The 21,271-nt window shown below is 51.6% G+C and overlaps 1 protein-coding gene across 6 annotated transcripts in view; it reads right to left on the reverse strand.

Annotated features, from left to right (window-relative positions):
- ARAP1 (ArfGAP with RhoGAP domain, ankyrin repeat and PH domain 1) overlaps nucleotides 1–21,271 on the reverse strand; it is a 58,499-nt gene that overhangs the window by 25,230 nt on the left and 11,998 nt on the right. For 2 of the 6 annotated variants that reach the window (XM_054699519.1, XM_054699518.1), the window contains exons 1-4: nucleotides 12,920–13,458; nucleotides 1,435–1,568; nucleotides 824–912; nucleotides 100–230 (exon numbers count right to left, since the gene is read on the reverse strand). In XM_054699519.1, the coding sequence (XP_054555494.1) occupies nucleotides 100–230; nucleotides 824–912; nucleotides 1,435–1,568; nucleotides 12,920–13,428 (863 nt within the window). In that variant the 5' untranslated portion in view covers nucleotides 13,429–13,458. Of the gene's footprint in view, nucleotides 1–99; nucleotides 231–823; nucleotides 913–1,434; nucleotides 1,569–9,102; nucleotides 9,122–12,919; nucleotides 13,462–17,940; nucleotides 18,024–21,271 lie in introns of those variants that run through there. The other 4 variants (XM_054699520.1, XM_037522920.2, XM_054699517.1 and 1 more) reach the window with 4 other exon arrangements.

Here is a 21,271-nt window from a genome sequence, read left to right on the forward strand (position 1 = left end):
GGTGGGGGCTCCCGTGGAGGAGGGCTGAGATGGATGGTCGAGACAAAGCGGGGCTTGGGCACGGGGTGGCTGGGTGGAAGAAGAAGAGTGTGTACTCACTTGGGAACACCCTCGTAGGCGTGGTCACCCTCATCCTCGTCCCCTTGGTCGTCCCCAGACAGGTCCTCCCCCTCACTCAGCAGACTGGCCACACGCACGGCCCTCGGGACTGCTCTTGCTGGGGGCTGCTCCTGCCTCCCCAGATCGGCTCAGCGTCATACTTCCCTTCCAGTCCCAGAGGTTGCCACACACCCCAGAGGCTGCCACACAACCCCATCCACTCCATCCCAGAGCCACACGACTCAGCACTTTTATTTCTGTTTCCTCACATGCCCCTCCCCCGCTGGAAGGTTGCACAGGGACCCAGGGAGTCAGGGTCACATGGACACAGAGAATCAGCCAACATGGCCTAGATCAGAGACAAAGAGAAAGGTAGAGGAAGAGAGAAATGAGACTCAGATATTCTGACATAAGACAAAATACGCAGAGAGGGGTGACATGGGAATACAGAAAGTGAAACAGAGATAGACAGACACACACTGCAGGACAGATGTGCTCAAAACACACAAGGAGAAAAGAGGCCACACACGCCCATCCAGATGCAGCCACAGCCCAAAGTCAGAGCGGCAGACTAGAGTCCCCAGGGCCCCATCCCTTGTCTGGAGCTGTGTGGACCCCACCCCTGTGAGGCGAAGGGGACTCCTGGAAGCTGGTTACCCATTCTCCACCTGGGGATCCCCAGGGTCTGAAAGGCAGCCTGCCCTCTACACAGACAGACACAAACCCTAAACACCGCTTGCCACACCTTCTTGGTCATCACGCAAGTTGGGGCCCCCAGCCCCTCCTCTGGGACCTCATCGTAGTCAGAGTCATCTGGGGAGAAAAAGGGGTGGAAGAGACTCAGAAGCAAGAATCTTGGCCTCCCCTCCTGGGGCACCTCAGCCTGGTTTCACAAAGCCACCCTCCACCCAAGGACCCCGCCCCCACCACAGCCTGGCTTGCATTAAAAGACACACGGGACAGGAAGTGCTATTTATACTCTGGGGAGCCTCATAGGACAGCACTAAGGAGGCGGACAAAGGAAAGGGCAGGCAAACTTGGGTGTCATGGGCAGGGCCTGTCTACAAAAGGCAAAAAAGCAACAAGAATTGAGAATCGAGAAAAGAGAACAATCCCAGGACAAGCAAACCACCCTCACCAATGGAAAATACTCCCAGACTCAAAAAGTTTGCCACGTGCCCACATCTAAGCAGTCAGTAAGTAGGTGATATTAGGTGATATTGGTGGGTGCTGACTCCCCATTTGAGAATGAAAAGAAAGATGTTCACCTGTCCAGGGCCCACAAGAAAGGTGGTGCCACCCACCAAGAGGCCTCCTGCCTAGTGTTCCACTCACCAAACTCCGGAACCAGTCGAGGAGGCTTTGGGGGGATCTTCGGGGGGCTGGGAGGTGGAGACAGGGACTTCTCAGGCTCTGGCTGGGAAGGGGATGACAGTGATAGAGTCTGTACCTCCTCCTCAGAGGGAAGGCTGGGAACAGAAAAAAGTCAGGCACCAAGGGGTTAGCTCAGTGCAGCTGAGTCTACTGTCTAAGAGACAGAGCTAGGGTGCAAACCCACTGATTTCCCAGCTCACCTGCGTTGTAGCAAAACTCATTTCCCACAAATTCAAACAGGAGGCCTCCTTCACCCACTGCCCTACCCAATCCCTCCAAAGCTAAAGAAAGCAGGCTCCTTCTTTGGCATGTGTGAGCTGGCCCCACATGGCTGTGACAGGGTCACCTGTGCCCAAAGCACTAGTTTTTTGGTTTTTAATTTTTTAAAAATATTTATTTATTTACTTATTTAGCAGAAGAACTGGCATGTAGGCCAGAGGTATGGGTGGGTGGGTGAGAGGATTCACCAGAGACAGAGTGGGGAGCATAGCAGGTGGATCAACTGAAATACACTGCTGAGGGGAGCAGGGAAGGTCTGCTGCACCATATGGGTTAGCTCCCTGGCTGGGGATCGAACTCAGGATGCAGGGGTGATAGCACTGAGACTGAACCCCTAGACCACCAGGGGGCCCCCAAAGCACTAGTTTTTAATCACATGTGCCCACTGGATCCATTCTCAAAGAAGGACAAGAGCCAGAATTGGGAGGAGGGTGCCCCAGCCTGGGGAGTCAGGGAATGCAGGAAGTGATGCTTGACCTGAACTTTTTTTTTTTTTTTTTTTTTAAGATTTATTTATTTATTTATACATGCACTGGGTACAGTCAGAAGCACGGAAGGGTGAGAAAATTCACCAAAGCCAGAGCGGGGAGCAGAACAGGCAGAAGGACAGAAGTACACTGCTTGGGGGAGCAGCGGGCGGCAGGAGAGGTCTGCACGCCATGTGGACCCTTGCCAGTGCCCGGGGATCGAACCGGCGCTGCAGAGGCTGCGGGCAGCTTCGCAACCCAGCGCTCAACTGCCGCGCCACCAGGGGAGGCCCTGACCTAAACTTTTTAGGATAAGAAGGTGTCCACTGGCAAATGGATGGGGCAGGACAGAAAAGGGCATCGAGGCCAAAGGCACAAACCAGAGCCTTAGAAACCAAGTCCTGAGGTCCTGAGACCACCAGGCTTGGGTCACAGCCATGGATATTCACCATCCCCTGGGGGCCTTCAGACCCTTCAGACTCATCCCCCTACACTCCTCACTTACAATCCTAGCTCATCCCTGCCCTCAAAGCCCGGCAATCTTCCCTGGCTCTCCATGGACAGGTTTGGGGGCCCGCTGGGTTCCTGAGCCCATGGAGCTCCTGTCTGTCAGTACAGATCACACTGCTACCCTTGACTCAGTGTCTCCTGAAGGGCTTCGGCACTGGGGGTATGGATTTGAAATGTGCCTCTGTCTTAGTTTCTGTATGTCTAGGGGCAACCACTTAGCCTCTCAGATCCTTGAGTTTCCTCTTCTCTCAAGTGGGGCTACATGACCAACCTCACAGGGTGTTTGGAGGATTAACCAAGACAAGACATTGGGTGCCAGCACACAGGGCACTCACAGACCCCCAGCCTGAGCCAGACACCCGGCCCCTCCAGCTGTCTTCACTGGGAGGCACATCTGAAGGGGTGAGCAACTCCTCCCACTGTTATTTCCAGCCTGGTCTCTTGCCCCAGTGTTTCTTGCAATGACAGATATACTCTCCTGTGGCTGACTTTTGTGGGGGGCTATCACAAAAGGAAGGGGGAACTGGGGTATGATCATGATGCCAGGCTTTCCTCTGCTCCTGCTGTTGCCTCCTCCAGGGATCCCCTCACCCCTGGTCTCTCACTGGGGAATATCTACTCATCCCTTAACTTCAAACTCAGATGGCCTGGTTTTTGTTTGTTTTTTTTTTTTAAGATTTTATATATTTTTACATTGAAGAACTGGGGTACAGGCCAGAGTTGTGGGGGTGAGAGGATTCACCAGAGATAGAGTGGGGAACAGAACAGGCAGACTGACTGAAACACACTGCTGAGGGGAGCAGTGGGTGAGACAGGAGAGGTCTGCTGCGCCATGTGGGTATCCCTGGCTGGGGATAGAACTTGTGCTGCAGTGGCTGCAGATTGCCTCATAGTGCTGAGACTTTAACCCCTTGCGCCACCAGGGAGGCCCTCAGATGGCCTGTTTCTGAATGTCTTTCCTGACCTTCCTTCATGCTTCTCAGTCCCTGCCCAGGATTCCATGTTATGAGCTTAAACAAATAACCCAAAATAACATTTTCTTAAAGCAAATTCTTTGTTCCAGGTGCTGTGCTAGCATCTAAGCCAGGACCTGGTCCCTGATTCCAAAGTTTCTGTGCTTCTTAAGGCACTCAGCTACTTCCATATCGCCCTGTACTCTGATGGCCTCATCTCCTGTGGGAGTAAAGAAAAAGTAAAGCCTTCTGTCTGTCTGCATGAGTCTGGCCTTCAGCTAGCTTCCTTGCTCTGCTCCCCTAGAACCTGCTGAAGTTGGTACGTCGGCCACATTCCTAGACAGCACTGCCTGTGTGGCCTGAGTGAGGAACTGCAGCCAGACTGGGAGAAACTGTATGTGGTCTTGCAACCTGGGGCTCTTGACTGGGAGAAGCTGAGCTTTGGGCTTCCCACATGTGGTGACTTATAACTGGGTACACACCATGCAGGACCCAAAACCACACCTGTGAATTTGTTAGAAGACATACCGAACCCTTGGAGCAAGGTTTCCAAGCCAGGGTGGTCCCCACACCTGCCTGCTGTCTCAGCCCTTCGCCCTGTGCTGTCCCCTGGAGGGGCACAGAGAATGAATATGGCACTGACCCCACAGCAGAGGAGGACCTGTCAGTGGCCAGCTGCTCCCTTCCTCCATGCTTCTCAGGGAATCTGATGCTAACTGGGCCTGCGGTGGTCTTGAGAGTCTGAATGTTTCACTGAACCGAAGAAGATGACATCAGTGGGTACTGCAAGGCCATCGCGCCCCCTGACCCTGAGTCCCTCAGGGCAGGGGCAGCATCTGACTTGACACTATCACCACGGCCCCACACAGGGCCTGGCTGAGTGAGCAACAAGGGCATGTTGGATGGCTGGGTGGGCAGATGGACAGATGGATAGATGGACAGAACGGGTGGGTAGGTGAGTAGGCAGGCAGATAGGTTGGCATTGGGGTTGGGAGGGAAGCCAGTGAAAGGTAAATGATGACCAAGAGACCGATCAGCACCCACAGCCCATGGGCACAATGTGGGGTTCTGGCCCCAGCTGGACATGTGCAGGTGCTTGGAGATATGCAAAGCTATTTCTCACAGCTTCCCGGATTCTAAGAGGAAGGAGTCCCTGGGGGCCCGGCCCCTGAGCAGCTCAGAGCACAGCTCCAAGGTGTCCGGCCAGGGCAGTCAGACCGGAAGTAGGGACAGGCTCGACCCCTGCAACACCAAATCAGGCTGAGTGGGCCCGGCTCCCCAACCTCCCCCAGGTCAGAGGGCAGTGCTGAGGGGCAGGTAGTGGCAACAAAGCAAAACTGCCCTCCTCTTCCTCGGGGACCAGCTCATAACTCCACCTCCGGCCTCTGGGGCTCCCCATCACTGCCCCGAGAGTCTAGAGTGACTGTAGCCTCCCCTGCATGTGGTTTCCCTGAGGCAAGGACCCCTGCCCTTTTTATTACTCTGTGCCTAGCACTCAGCGGGGATTAATAAATAAATGAAGACCTGGATGACTTAATTCTTATTAGATGTGTGCACATGTGGGTGTGCAGTCCAGGCATCTTCTAAGTGCTTCACATGGATGCATTCATTGACTCACCAAAAGGACCCTATCAGGTCTGGCTTACTGTTATCCCCCCTTACAGATGAGGACACAGAGACACTGAGGAATGTGTCCTTAGTTTGGCACCTGGGATTTGAACCCAGGCAGTCCAGCACCACAGCCTGTGTACTCAACCACCAGCAGGAATGAGGCCACAGCCAGGATCTGAGGGCTTCGCTGAGCTCACCCTGGCCACCTGGGTTCAGGACGGGTCAGCTCTGGAGCTGACGCCCCATCCAAACAGGAATGCCATCACAGTTCCGATGGCCCCAGTGACCATGCAGGACTGAGAGGGTAACAGCAGAGCCTTCGCAGGAAAGGGATTATGTGCCAAGAAGGTGGGAGCTCCTCATGGACTTCCAGACCTTATTCTAGCAACCTCCTCCAGGAAGCCTCCTGGCTAACTCCCACCTGCCTACCCCATGGCAGCGAGGCCTGCTGAGTCAGGGCCAGGCCCCAGAAAGAAGAAGTTGTGTTGGGAAGACACAATGTGGAAAACCCCAGGGAAGGGGCAGTGCTGACAGAGGGCTCCACCCAGGTCGTAGTCCCAGCCACTCAGCGCCTGCATCGCAAGAGCAGCCTAGTTCCCATCTGCAGCTGAGACCCAGCAAGGAGGTTCCTCGTTGATCTCTTACCCAGCAGACCAGAAGATCTGCCCCAATGCTGGGCATGTGCTCAGTGGCCCCACCTCCAGGCCTTTGCTCACCCTGTTTCTTCCCCCATGCTATATCTCCCTACCCTCTCAGCCCACTGGGCTTGTCCTGTGGTGGCCTCGGAGAGGTTGAACCCACTGGTCTCCCCACTACACCCACAGCAAGACTAGGCACAGCAACTCCTAGGCAGGGGCAGATCCACCTGGTTTGTTTTATTGGATTAGGGCAAATACACACAGCACACCCTCTATCTGGGGGCTGGGAGACAGTGAGCCTTCAGAGTCAGAATGCTGATGAATGAAGATGGACTTTCAATATGCATGTTATGGCAACAGGTGTAAACAGAGCCTGTGTAAGCTAAATGAGGAGTGTGGCGCCTCTAGTAAAGAGACAGCTCTGCAGCCAGGCACACCTGGGCTTGAACTGCAGCTCGGCCATTCATGGGGTTTGTGACCTCACAAATTAAGTCACTTCACCCCTCAGCCTGTTTTCTCTCTGAGCTGCCTCTCGGCTGACTGATAATGCAGTGAGGAGAGCCAACCCACTGGCACAGCACAACTGTCCCCGACACCCCACCTCTCTGTGGCTGTGCTGCAAGAGGCTCAGGTGCAAGGCGGTCCAGGAACCTGCCTCACAGCCCCCTCCAGGGCAGCCCCTGGCTCTCCCTTCAGTTCTGTCTATACCAATCTCTGGCCAAAGAAATAGGACTCACCAAAGGGCAGGTGGGCTGCAGAGTGCTGCATCCTAATATCTGGAGCTGGCCTTGAACTAACACAATCCGCCCCCCCACCCAATAGTCCAGCCATCCTTGACTGAGCTACATTCCATAATTGCATACTTCCAGGTCTTTGCACATACTATTCCTTCCACCTGGAACAACACCCTTCCTATGTGGCGAGCTCCTACTCTTCCTTCAAAAAATCCAAATCACATATCCTCCCCCTTTCACTGTAGGCTTCTGCCTATGTTTCAGGTTGGGTTGGGTTGGGGCCTCCTTGGGCCTCCCCGAGCCTCCATACTTCAGTCACTCAGAATGGTTGTACCTGTCAATGTAACTTCACTGAATTGACCTCAGCGGACCTGGGAAACAGGTCTACACTCCATTCTGGGGTCAGACCCAATGATCAGGGGACATCTATCTCCTCCCCTGATGTCCCTTTTTCACAAGGGAAAACTTTTCCGGTTGCCCACTTCCTCTTTCAATGCCCTGGTCAGGCATGGTCGAGGCTCAGATCTTTGTATCTTGCTTCCTCTATGGCTGTCAGTGCCCTTCCTTCTTCATCATGAGACCCAAAGGTCAACAACTCCAGCACTCTGCTGGTTCTGTTCTGTTTACTTCTTCCCAGGCCACAGCACAGAAAGCCCTTCTTGGGGTGTCTCTTGCTTAGATGTGATGTCTGCAGTCTGTCAGTTTTTGCATGTGCAGTAAGCCCTCAGGCCAATCCCTCTCCATGCCACCTATATCACCCAGCACCTAGGGGTTTCATCAAGTGTGTGTTGAATGACTACCATTCCACTCACATCGCAGCCACTGGAGAAGATCAGCAGTCCCTGATTAACCTGGCACCCACTCATACAGCAAGTCTTTATTCAGCTCTCAGCATTTCTCCCTGGAACAAAACAAGTCTACCACTTGCTAAACTATATGGCAGGCATCTTCTGGAGGCCTTTTTCATTTAATACCCACAGAGACTGGGATCATGAACCATGTTGTGCTCAGGACACACCTCCTTCCCCAGGAAGTCCATCCAAATGCTCCCTCCACTAGCCCATGCAGGTTCTTGGGCCTTCATGGCACTTCTACCACCAGATTGACACAGAGATCCCTGCGTGCCAGTCCTTCTGTCATGGGTAGGAGAAGGCAGAGACCCAGGTCTCCCCTGGCAGCTCACGGCTTCCTGGGTCTGGCTCTGTACTGGCTCGTGAGGGCAGCAAGGTAAAGAAGTTCAGCCCTATGGGATTTCATTAAGGATCCATAGCAACTGGGCAGTCTAGCCCCACAACAACACAGGTACCCACCATTACCACCACCCTGGGGAGGTGGGGTAGGAACCGAAGGAACTATGTGCCAGCCCTTTGGGACTTGGGGGAGGGTGGGAAGGAGGCAGGCGTAGAGGTCCGGTAGGAGGTGCCCAGAGCCATAGCACCTTTGAACTTGACACTGAGAAAAGCCAAATTTAAGCCAACCAAAGGACCCCTCAAAGGGGTGCAGGGAGCTGGGAGCAGATGCCAGAACTGAGAAGATCGGCCCCAGGCCTCTGAAGGGCAGAGACCCCACAAAGGAGCAGTCTGTGTGGCCACGCTGCCAAAGCCCGCAAAACAGGTAGGTTATCATGGTTCCCAGTGGGCCCAGGAGAGAGGCTGGTAGGGAGGGGGAGACTTGGCAAGTCCAGAAGGAAGTAAAAAAGAAGGGACAAAAGAGGAAAGGGCAGGGGAAAAAAAGAGAGAAAATAGAGAAAGTGAAAGAGAGGAAATTCTGAGAGCAAAAAGAGGAGGGGGAGCACTACAGAAAACCCAGCCCAGAAATAACAGACAAATTGGGGTTCTTACCCTCCCAGGCCCTCAAGTGAAACCTCCCTCCTCCACCAACAACCCAGCCCCAGGCCCTTGGCTCACCCTCAGAGGCCCGCAGGTCCCAGGCCCGAGGAGTTCACAGCTCCGGCCAGGTGGGCGGCGTGTGCTCAGGTGTCCTGGGTGCCTGCCCGCTCAGCCTGTGTCCCACTGGGACTGGTCCCCCAGACAGCCTAGGCCCTGCTCCGGAGGTGTGTCTGAGGCCCTGTGTGAGTGTAGGTACCACTCTGTGGGTCTGGGGTTTGTGTTTCTGAGTATCTGTGATCACTCGTCTGCGTGTGTGTGTCTATGTGTAACTGTGGATTTGTCAGAGTGTGTGTGTGTGTGTGTGTGTGATTGTGAGAGTGTGAGTGTCTGTGCCTGCATCCAGCTCTGGTCTCCCTAGGCTTCCTGCTCTCTGCCTCCCCCACCCCCTGCAGCCCCAGCCAACACACTTCCTGAAAACACTGAGAAAGAAAAGTCACCCAGAATCCCCCGGGGCAGACGCTTCCTCCCCGCCCCCAAGCTGCCCCCACCCCCCACACCAAGCAGGAATGGAATAATCACCACTCCAGGACCTTCTGGAGGAGCCTTACGAGTGGACGTCCAGAAATCCCTGGCCCTGGAGAGCCTCTCCTCACTGGCACAAGGAAACCCAAGAGAGGCTGGGAAAGAGGCTCTTTGAAGGGAGTAAGTTCTGCCCCAGCAACAAGTGATCAGCCTTCAGGGAGGTCATGGATTGGCTGGGCTGCAGGGGAGCCAAGGACATAGGAGGGAGGCCACAGTGTGATTCCAGCTGATAACTGCCCCATCTGGGCAAATACCCCCTCTTCCTAAAGTATCTCCAGATATTAGCAGAAATGGAGGCCTAGAGCAGTCTCGGAGGGGCTCTGTGGAGTGACCCTGAACCCTACTTCAGAAATGCCCCCCCTGCTACTCTCAGGAAAGCTGGCCCAGAGGGTTCACATCTATGATACTTGGAGGACAGTGGACTGAGCCCAAGGCCGGGAGGCAGGGTCTGCATACTGTCCTTTCCTTTGGCGGGCTGTGTGACTCTGAGCAAGTTCCTCAGCAACTCTGGGCTCCTCAGCAAGTTCCCCACTGCAAGTACAAGCTTAAATAGTGGTGGGGTACAGAATCTCTGGGGTTGCAGTGGGGTAGTCCAAGGCCAGGCTGAATGGAGAGCCTGGTTCTGAGAGTCCTGACCCAGCTAGGGGAGGGCGGAGGAAACCTTATCCCTACTTGTTTTTTGTTTGGCTCCTCTGAAGTCTCTTCCTTACTAAGATGTCTGGGGTGACACAAGTGGGATAATGGGGAGGGATCTGAGGTGGTGAGCTCCACGTCCAGCTCCACGTCCACAGTGCCCAGCGTGGGCAGTACATTAGTGCATGCAGGCTTCCATAGCTCATTCAGCAAATACACCGAGCGCCTATCAGGCATCATTCCAGATGTTAAGGATTCAGCAGTAAACAACATCAACAAAGATCCCGGCCCTAATGGAGCGGACGTTCTAGAGGACTCACAGGTGCACACGCAGGTTCACACTTAATAGCACACGAGTGATACACCTGCCAATTCACTCACAAATGGACACATGCTGCTGGAGCCCCCACCACAGAGACCAGGTCATGTGGGCACAGGTATGTGCACACACAGGCCCCAGCAATCTCAAAGAGACCACAGCAAATCACCACTGAAACTGCACAGATCTCCACATGCATGTATATTTTAGCATCACACATGGCCTCCGCTAGACCCTGAGTAGATGTGGAAATACAGACATGCTACTACCTTGACAGCTTGTACAAATACTCACACAGAGTTGCACGCACACAAAGTGGCCTGGCATGCCCTCACGTGGAGTCACTGTGTCAACAGCACATACACTCACACAAAGCAGAAACTCCCGAATTCAGCTGGGGAGTCTGGGGGAGGGCTGAAGTGAGGCAGAAATGCTCCCTCAGTCACCACAGGATCTGATGTCAGAGGCCCTAAGAGTGAGAAAGTGAGATCCAGGTCATCAGAGGGTGCAAGTGAGGAGGCCATATGAGAGTGGTGACTCCTGCTGGGGGCAGAAGCAGGCCAGATTGAGCAGCCTTCCACTGCACACCAAGGTGCCCTGGGTCACAGGAAAAGACTGGGAGGAGATGGGGTAGCAGCCCTGGCCCCTGACGTGCCTAGCCTTCACTTCTTACACATACATGAGGCTCCACGTGCTCTGAATTTTTCTGCCACTGTGTGCACCCTGGGAGCCCAGCGCGCCAGGACTGTAGATGCCTGCAATTCTAAATGTCAAGGACCCCTGGACACACTGGACACAGGAAGGCAAGCTTGGCAACTCACCCCCCACCACACTCTGCCCCATGGAATAGGCCCAGTGTTCAAGGAATAAGTGTCTACAGATTCCCTCAGATGGAATGACTTGGGGGTCTCTAGTCACAAGGGGCCAGAGTCCTGACATGGGAGCCTGCACTCTCCCGAGGTTGGCTAAGTGGCTAAATCTCAGGAGGCCCTAGAGTGGGGGCTGGTATCCTGGGCAAGGGCCACATTCACTCTGCCCAGCAAGTCTGGTGAATTCAGATGTCAGTACCGGAGGGTTGTGGGGGGCCAATAAAGGCACCTGATAGGAAAACAGACCCCGAAGAGAGCTCCTAACTGGAGTCACACAGCTAGCTGGACCTACCTCTGCCTCTTAAACAGGAATCTAGGCCTTCACTCCCCTAGCTGGTGTTCTATCCCCTCAGAGTTCCTGACAGGGTCTGTCATTGTTCACTTACTCTCACCCCCTAGTGACAGGGACACACACCACACCTCCACCCTGAAGATGGGCGGCAGAGGAAACAAATCATTCCTGCATGCAGTGCAGAATGACCACTAGAGGGAGCAATGGTACCAGGAAATTCCTGTCCAGTTATAAGCCAGGCTCCGGGGGTGGGGGCCTAATGCTATCCCAGTATATGAGTGCAGAAAAGGCACAACCTCCCACTCCCCCCCTTTTTTTTGGTGGGATCCTCGCCGGTGGCCATGGATCGAACTGGCACTACAGAGGCTGCGGGCAGCCTCGCAACCCAGCACTCAACCGCTGCACCACCAGGGGAGCCTCCCCCCCACCCCCCATTTTTCTTTTGCTTCCACCAATCAAACCTCAAAACACCACAGCCCTGGTTCACCTTCAAGACCCCCTTGCTCAATGCTCCCCTCTGGAGAGGGAAAACCTCCCAGGCCAGCCCAACAGGGGCTCCCTGGCAAGGATCCAGCCCAGTTCTCTTCCTTCTCTGCTTGAAAATGGTACACAAATCCCCAGAAGGCTTGCTGCAGGAATCAAAGGATATCAGATAAGCAAAACAGCACAGCATCCAGAGACAGGAACCAGGGACCTATCTCTGCACATGCCTTCCTCCTCTGCAAAGCCTTCCCAGATTAGGCTGACTAGGTGCAAATATTGCAATAACTCTCCACCACACCCTGAACATACATCCAGCCCCAGCTGTAGCTGCTCCCTCACAGCCGGGCATCCCAGCCAATGGCAGGCAGGAGAGCATATGAAGAAAGTTGAAATGAATGTCCACAGAAGTAGAAGAAAACAAGGACAGTCAGGATCCAAAAGGGCAGAAAACAGTTCTGAGGAGGGAAGACGGGCAGGATGAGGGCTGAAAACCTCAGGATTTGGTGACAGTTGGCAGGAGCAGCATGCAGTGGGGAAATGGGAGCACAAACACCAGGCCCTTGGCAGTTCCTGCTCCCCCTCAGCGAGCCCATCACCCTAGGCTCTCCCTTTCCTCCTTGTGCTACCTCCTGAGTCCAGAATGTACTCCAGTTTCCCAGTATCTCACACTTTCCAGGCCCCACATTGAGCTCCAGACTTCCTCCCAAATTCACCTCTGTCCATGTCCCCAGATCAATGTGAGCACAAGACGGAAACCTGGACACCACTGTGGCCCACTTGGTCTACTCACACGCCGGCCATCCCAAGTCCTGTCCATTCTAGGCCCAACAACTTACTCCAATCTGCCTGTGTCTCTCCAGCCTTGCCAGCACAGCCTGAGTGGGGTCTCACCTGGCCTGGTGACCTCTCTGGTCTCCCAGCCTCCTTCCCCCATTAATCTCATCAGCAGCCGGTCATCCTTTTAGCATTCAGATTTCACCCCATCATTCTGCTTAAATCCTTGCTGGCTCCTCACCAGGCCTTCACAACACATTCCACAGCACCATGTGCAAGGCTCATCACCTACCCAAAGGTTCAGATACTCTGTCTGCTCAGAGTGCCCTGGACAGCGCTTCTCACAGCTACGCACACACTGGTCACTCCGTGTCAGGTGCCCTTTTTTTACCCAGTGCCAAAAGTCACAGGCTCCCCCCACCCTCTGGGATCAGCCACCTATGATCCTGTCACTCCATATGACATCCACTCACCTCACCAGCAGGCGGGGGAGTCCAGCACGAGGGGGCACAGGCGGCACACTTGGTTCTGTCACGTGCCGCTTGGCAGGCAGCGGGGGCAGCATGGGGTCTGGGGCAGCTGTGGATGGGGTAGAAAAGCAGGCAGGGGGAACACAGCTCCTCCGGGGTGGGATTGGGGGTGCTGCGGGTAGCCCTTGATCCTCTCCAGTCATGAGCAGTGGCTCAGGTGCAGTGGCAGATGCAGGCACTGAACGGAAGACATGGCGCTTCATGGGCACCGGCCGTGGGGTGGGTCGAGGAGCAGGGGTTGGGGCCGCGTGGGCGCGGAGCAGGCCAGCTAGGATGCGGCGGCGGTGACCAGGGAGTTGCATGCCCATCTCCACCAAGCGGGCATCACTGAGGCCTTGACACTCAGTGGCCCACACCAGTCCATGCTGCTCGAAGAGCTCAGTGTACTGCTCCAGGTGCAGTGCCCGGAGCCACTCGGCCACAGACAGTGCTGTGTCCCTGGCCTCTGCCATGTTTCCTGCCAGCAGAGGCCAGCCAGTGCAGACCTGGAATAGACACAAAGGCATCGGTCAGAGGCAGGGTCACCCACATGTGGTTCCCCAATCAGCATCCTTCTGTGGCTCTCTCATGTCATGGGGTCAAGTCCTGTACTTGAGTTTTCTCCCTTGAGTTTTCTCCTTGTGCCTGCAAGGCCAGGCACAGTCAGGTTTCCAAACACCCAGGCTTTTGCTTCAGCCTGAAACCTGCCTCCTCACCCCCGCCCCGCCCCATCACCTTCTAGCATTCAGGACCCTCGCCCTAGCCACAGCCTCAACCACTGATGTGAGGCTGGTCAATGGCTTGATTGGTGCTTTCTGACACCCACTCCCCCACTGCCCTCCGCTAGACACAGGTGAGGGTCCAATTCCCATTGCAGTCCTAGTTTCCAGCTGAGGGTCAGACCCTGGGGTTTATGGAATCTGAGTGGGATTGAGGAATAGCACTTCTACCTCCCCTGCAGGGAGGTGGGGGTTGAGCCTCACCCCACCTCCATGACCCATGAGGAAGTAGAATGCTCCAGGAGGTGAAGCAACCCAGTATCACACAGCCTCTGGGGTCCTAGTCCCCTTTCACCACCAAGCAGGGGAAATGAGGTGTGCATAGAAAAGGCCATTCATTCATAATAGCCTCTCACTGGGCAGCGGGGTAAGAGTGAAGAAGCAAATGACACAGAGAGAAGGAGATTAACAAATCAAAAGAGAAAAGTCATCTGAACCTCTCCACAGATACTAAAGAGGCATGTGCTAAGCTCAACATCCAGCATATTTAACAAAAATCTCACTAAAATACAAGTAGGTTGATACTTTCTTAAGCCAAAAACCAGCACCTTGCTTAATGGAAAAACAACAAAAAAACTTCCATTAAAGTCAGGAATGAAACAAGGATATATATTTATTATTATTATTAATCACATTACTCTAAGAGTTTTATTTTATTTATTTTTTAAAGCTCCTCTTGCTGCATTTTTTTTTTTTAAAGATTTATCTATTCATCTATACAAGCACTGGGTACAGTCAGAAGTGCAGGAGGGTGAGAGAATCCACCAGAGCCAGAGGAGCAGAGCAGGCAGAAGAACCGGAAGTACACCGCCGAGGGGAGCAGTGGGCCGCAGGAGAGGTCCGTGTGCATGCGGGACCCTCCTCCGGTGGCCAGGGAGCAGCCTGGGACGGAACTGGCGCCATAGAGGCCCTGGGCAACCCCGCAACCCAGCGCTCAATCGCTGCGCCACCGGGAAGGCCCCACTCTAAGAGTTTTAGATCAAAGAAATAAGTAGGAAGTATAAAAATGGGGAAGGAAGAGATAAACTATCTATTGATTACCAGTAACATGAGTTTTGAGTTGGAAAACCCAAGAAACTATTACAAAAAACCAAAGAATTTAGTAAGATAGTGCATTTAAAGTTAATGTCACAGAAATCAATATTTCTATGGAATAATAAGGTAGATGAGAGAAGGAAAGACCCCATGCAAACAGCATCATAAGATATAAAAAAGAAAATGTGTAAGATCTATAGGAAGAAAAATATGCAGTGTTAGGAGCAAAAAGAAGTCCTGGATAGATGCAGATATAGTGTCCTGGATAGAAAACATCATAAAGAGATTGATTCTAAGTTAATTTATAAATATACACAATCCTATTACATAAACACAGAATTTCTTTTGAGGTAGACAAGTTAATTTGAAAGTTCGTGCAATAAATAAACAAGGAAGAAAGGCTGGAAAAATTCTGGAAGCAGAGCGTAAAGGAAAGGGAGAATCAAAAGTGAGAATCAGTCTCACAGCATGTTAAAACATATAAAGCCATGCTAATTAAAATACCACTTAAACAGGCAGATCAAACAAAACAGAAAGTTAAAAAAGAAAGATCAAAGTATATATAAGAATTTAGTATACAATAAAAGAAGATCTCAAACTGGTGGGGGGGAAATGGATTAAGTCATTGGACAACTGTGGAACAATCTAGAAACAAACCAGTTGGATCCCTGCCTCGTGCCTTATAACAGGTTAAATTACAGATAGAACAAAGATGTCATTATAAAAAATAAACAAGAAAGGATTAAAAAAACCACCTCAGAGAGGCAAAAGTCTTTAGAAATGATTCTCAGGAAGATAAAGAGTGAAACATTCAGCTACATAAAAGTCAAAGAGCCCTGCATGATTTAAAAAAAAAAAAAAAAAAAAAAAACCACCACCAAAAGCCAAGCCAAGAGGAAAATGACCAACTGGGGGATATCTGCTATTCAATCTCAACACAGAGCTCATTTTCCTTAAAACTGAAAAGTGCCTAGAAATAATAGATCAATTACTTAACAGAAGAATGGGTAAAGAAAATGAACAGAGAAATTCACAGAAAGGAAAATATCAAACATTCTTAAACTATGAAATATGAAAAAGAACTTCACCTCCCCGCACTAAGAGAAATACAAATGTAAAACATACTGAAATATCACTTGCCACCTAAAAGGCTGGCAGAGAGCAGAGCGTCTGGTGCATCAGTGACAGGGTGAGGGACCCAGCCTCTGGGAGGGCAAAGTACCCGAGCTGGGAAAGTCCCAGGCACTGCCCTTTGACGGGCCACCTCTGGCTTCTTATCCTGCCAACTGCCGGGTCTCACCCAAAATAAACTACACAGAGGCTATTGGTATGATATAAAAGATTGGAAATAACCAAGATATCCATAAACTAGGGCCTGGTTTACTAAGTTATGGTGTCATCATATGGTAGAAGAGTGAGCAGATGCAAATAAAGGAAGCTCCCTACATTTCCATACTTTGATAAAGGATGATTTCCAAGACATGTTGCTAAATGACTGAAAAAAGATGCAGAACCGCATACATGACATTCTTTTATGTGTAGGGAAAAAAATAGAAGAGGAATGATCAGAATGTGTCTACTGGTAAATGCACAAAATATCTCTGCAGATACATGGGAGACATAGAGACACGAGCCTCTGAGGGAGAAAACTTAAGGCTGAGGGGACAGGTGGGAGGAGATGCAAAGCCAGATTTCCTGGGGCCTGGAGTTTACAAATTTGGATGCCCCTTTTAAGAAAAAAAAGGAAGGAATACCATACTTTCCAAAATACTGCTGGGTCCTGGCAGGAGCCTGGAGCTCAAGTTCAGTCAGCTTCCTGGAAATCCACCTCCCAGGGGAAGCAGATTTTTTTCATTCTACATCTTTTTCAATCACCTAAATTTTGAACTGTGTGAATTTTTTAAAGGCTACCAAGGGACCCAAAGAAAGACACAGCCAGAAATACATTCAATGTTCTTGGATCAGCTGCTGTCAACATTATAAAGTATCAGTTCTTGCAAGGTGAAGCTATAACTAACACAATTCCAGATAAAATTACCTACTGGCAAATTCTAAAGTTCATCTAAAATGATATCGGTAATTTACTGTCAGGTGGAAAAGCAAGATGCACAATAGAGTTTTATTATGTAAACATCTGGATTAAAGAAAGAAAATGTAGGGCCTCCCCAGTGGTGCAGCAGGTTGAGTGCCGCACTATGAAGCTGCCCACAGCCTCTGCAGTGCAGGTTCGATTCCCGGCCAGTCAGGGAGATTCCCACATGGTGCAGCAGACCTCTCCTGTCTCGCCCGCTGCTCCCCTCAGCAGTATCTTCGGTCTGTCTGCCTGTTCTGCGCCCCGCTCTGTCTCTGGTGAATTCTCCCACCCTCCCATGCCTCTGACTGTACCCCAGTTCTTGTATAAATAAATAAATCTTTAAAAAAAAGAAAGAAAGAAAATGTAGGGCCTCCCTGGTGGTGCAAGGGTTGTTAAGCACAGCACTGTGAAGCTACCCGCAGCCTCTGTAGCACAAGTTTGATCCCCAGCTGGCCAGGGAGCAATCCACATGGCACAGCAGACTTCTCCTGTCTAACCTGCTGCTCCCCTCAGCAGTGTATTTCAATCTGCCTGTTCTGCTCCCCACTCTGTTTCTGGTAAATCCTCTCACCCCACATACCTCTTGCCTGCACCCCAGCTCTTATATGCATAAATAAAATAATTCTTAAAAAAAGAGAGAAAGAAAGAAAATATAGACACAGAGAGACAGTCACAGAACACCTCCAGGCGGGCATATAAGCAACAGCCTTGGAGGAGAGAATTGGCAGCTGACAGGGCATTGTCAATACCCTTCTGCATTGTTTTTTCATTTTGTGCCCTTTTCAAAAAGATGTATATTGATATATTTTTAAAGACAACGTGATCATCTGGAAGTGAGGACGAGTCCAAAACTCAGTAGGCCAGAAGGGGAACAAATAAGCAGATGTGCCTCTGCCACCCAACTGCTGGCCCCTCCACTTCAATGCCCTCCTGGGAGTCTTCAAGGTCTCTGTGTCTCACCTCTCTGCCTCTCAACCTTAATTTTCAAAATGGAAAATGAGACCTCAGGCTTCGACCTCCATGAAGCCTCCTTACCTCAAAGTTGCGGCTTGCCTGCCACACCCAGCCAGGGGGCCCCTCCCCACCTCCTGACTTACCGGCTGGGTAGCCCAGGATGCTGGGGCCCTCCCAAAGGCCGCAGCTACTCCAGAAGTCTCCTCATCCTGGCTTGACGCAGAAGCTGCAAGGACACAGTGGGGGAGAAAATCTGTGAGGCAAGGCCACTTTGACTGCTGCTGCCAGGAAAAGGAGGAAGAAGAGGGGGCGGCAACTGGTGAGGAAAAGCAAAGAGAGGGAAGAAAGCCTGAGAAGGAGGAAGAGTTAAGGAAGGGAAGGAAGAGCAGAAGAGGCAGGGGCCCTCAGAGAAGGCCTGTGATGGGGTCAGACCCAGGCTTCAAGGGGTGCTACCCTGAGTACTTCCAGCAGGCCTGCCTGCAGTGGGGGGCACATAGGGGATAGAGGGGAGTCAGGACTCCCTGTTCTCTGACCCCCCCCCCCAGGACCAAGGGTGGGTATGTGTAGGGATTGTGGGGCCCTACTCGGAGGACAGACCACCTCAGGGAGGACGAGGGAAAGGCAGGCGTAGCTCTGACTGAGGCGGTGCCTCCCGCCCCCGCCCAGTGCACACTGATCAGACTGCAGGAAGTCCCAAGAGGAAGGACCCTCTTCATTGAGGGCCACTGGGTGGGGTGAGGGCAGAGGATGGGCAAAATGAGGCAGGAGCATGAGACCCCGGTGGCCCTTCTCCAAAACATGCACAGGTGGTTAAGGAAGAAGGGCCAAAAAGGGGGTTGGGGTAGGGTTGGGTTGGGTAGGGTAGGTAGGGTAGGGTTGACCCAAACTGCTGGGGTCTACGAGGCGGCTTTAGGGGGTACTAGTGAACCTTTTTTTTTTTTTTTTTTCAAAGATTTATTTATTTATACAAGCACTGGGGTATAGGCCAGAGGTGCGGAGGGTGAGAGAATTCACCAGAGCCAGAGCAGGGAGCAGAACAGGCAGAAGGACCGAAGCACACTGCTGAGGGGAGCAGCGGGCGAGACAGGCAAGGTCTGCTGCGCCATGAGGGAATCTCCCTGGCTGGCCGGGAATCGAACCGGCGCTACAGAGGCTGCGGACAGTTTCACAGTGCGGCGCTCAATCCGCGGTGCCACGGGGAGGCCCCTTGTGAACATTTTTAATTTACTAGTTGAGTATTTGTCTTAAGGAGACTACACGATTATGTCTTGGGGTGGGGCTAAAATAGCTGTTTTAGAAGTGAATGTTTTAAAAATAAATTTTAATTACTACTTCAGAAAGAGGAGACCAAAAATGACAGTGCTACTCAAATAATTTTTTTTAAAGAATACTACACAATACAGAGTCCTCACTACACAGCAGGTAGCTCAGCACTTTATTTTTTAAACAAATGTACTGATTTGACTTTCACTTACATAACTGTAACTTGGGGGGTACAACTTCACACCTCCACATGTACACATGCTTTACTCTCCCTCCACCAGTGCTCCAGTGCCAACAGACGATCAAGAAACCCCCTCATCCTCTCCTCCCCCCTCATCCCCTATGGTAACCACCATATTTTTCAGAGTCTAAGAGTTATTTTTGTTCTGTTTTGCCGGTTTGTTTTCTTTCGTTATTTATATTCCACAAACGAGGGAAACCATCCGGGAACTATCATCCACTTTCTGAGTTACTTCATCTGGCATAACCTCCTGAAGATCTATCCATTTTGTCCCCAAAGGCACTATTTCATCTTTTTTAATAGCTGAATAGTATTCCATTGGTACAGCCTCTATGGGAAGCTGCACAGAGACTTCTTAAAGAACTGAAAATGGAAACCCCATATGATCCAGCAATATTACTCCTCTGTGTTTACCCAAGGACACGAAGAATAATACAAAAAGGGGCCTCCCTGGTGGCACAGGGGTTAAAGGCAGTGCTATCAAGCTATCACTAGCCACTGCAGCACATGTTAGTTCCCCGGTTGCCGAGGGAGCAGCCCACAAGGCACAGCAGACCTCTCCTGTCTTGCCCGCTGCTCCCCTCAGCAGTGTATTTCAGTAGATCCATCTGTTCTCTCTACTCTGTCTCTGGTGAATCCTCTCACCACCCTCCCCACCCCACCCTGCCGGCCACACGTCTGGCTTACACCCCAGTTCTTGTATGCATAAATAAATAAATCTTTTTTAAAAAGAATAATACAAAAAGATCAATGCACCCCTTTGTTCACAGCAGCACTGTTCACAATCGCCAAATCATAGAACCAGCCTAAATGCCCATAGGTAGAAGGATGCATAAAGAAACCATGGAGTATGTCCTCAGCCCTTGATATTAACTCATTTCCTCTTCACAGCAGCCCTGTGAGGTACTTTTAGATGAAGAACCTGAGGCTCACAGCTAGGAGGGGCAGCTGAATATCATCTAGACCTGCCTGGTCCAAAATCATAAACAATAGTAGCCACATAGATCTGCTGGATCTCAAAATGTGCCACGTAATGAAGTGTGCTGTATAAATACACACTAGGGCCTCCCCGGTGGCGCAGTGGTTGAGCACTGGGTTGCGAAAGCTGCCCGCAGCCTCTGCAGCGCCGGTTCCATCCCCAGCTGCTCCCCGGCCACCGGAGGAGGGTCCCACATGGAGCGCAGACCTCTCCTGCCGCCCGCCGCTTCCCTCAGCAGTGTACTTCGGTCCTTCTGCCTGCTCTGCTCCCCGCTCTGGCTCTGGTGAATTCTCTCACCCTCCCGCGCTTCTGACTGTACCCAGTGCTTGTATAAATAAAGAAATAAATCTTTAAAAATAAATAAATAAATAAATAAATAAATAAATACACACTAGATTTTGGAGACAAAAAATACATACGCAAAATACCCCAACTTGTTTTATTTATTACATAATGAAGTATTTGGGGTATTTGGAGAAAATATATTATTAAAATTAATTTTATCTGGTTTGTTTTTAGTGTGAGTCTAGAAAATTTTAAACTGCAATCGTGGCTCTCATATTTCCATTGGGCAGGGCAGCCCCAGACTCTAAATCACCTGCTCACTGCCTCCGAAAAGTTATGGTGAACACGACTGAGCAGTTACTACAGGCCACACTCTTCAAAGGATTTAACGCGATTAAGGAAACCCCAACACCGTACTGGAGAGACTAGGTCTGGGAAACAGGAAGCCACGTCTGTGAGGAGGGCCCAGTCCCCAATGGGCCTCTTTCAAGTTCCTATTCCTGCATTGAAGGCTTCAGGTTAAGGTCAGGACTCCCAGTGACACCCCTCTAAGCTGCCCTCAAGGCACTGGAAGTGAGAGCCAGGTCACAGACGTGACCAGGATCTCGGTCTGGAAGTAGAGATATGGCTGGGCCTCAAAAACAGTCTATAGGACCTTCACCCGGCTGGGGGGCAGGGAAGGTCTCTGGAAGGAGGCAGCTCTTTA

Source organism: Talpa occidentalis, unplaced genomic scaffold (genome assembly GCF_014898055.3).
Source record: "Talpa occidentalis isolate TD23 unplaced genomic scaffold, MPIMG_talOcc4v2.1 talOcc4.3, whole genome shotgun sequence".
Lineage (NCBI taxonomy): Eukaryota > Metazoa > Chordata > Mammalia > Eulipotyphla > Talpidae > Talpa > Talpa occidentalis.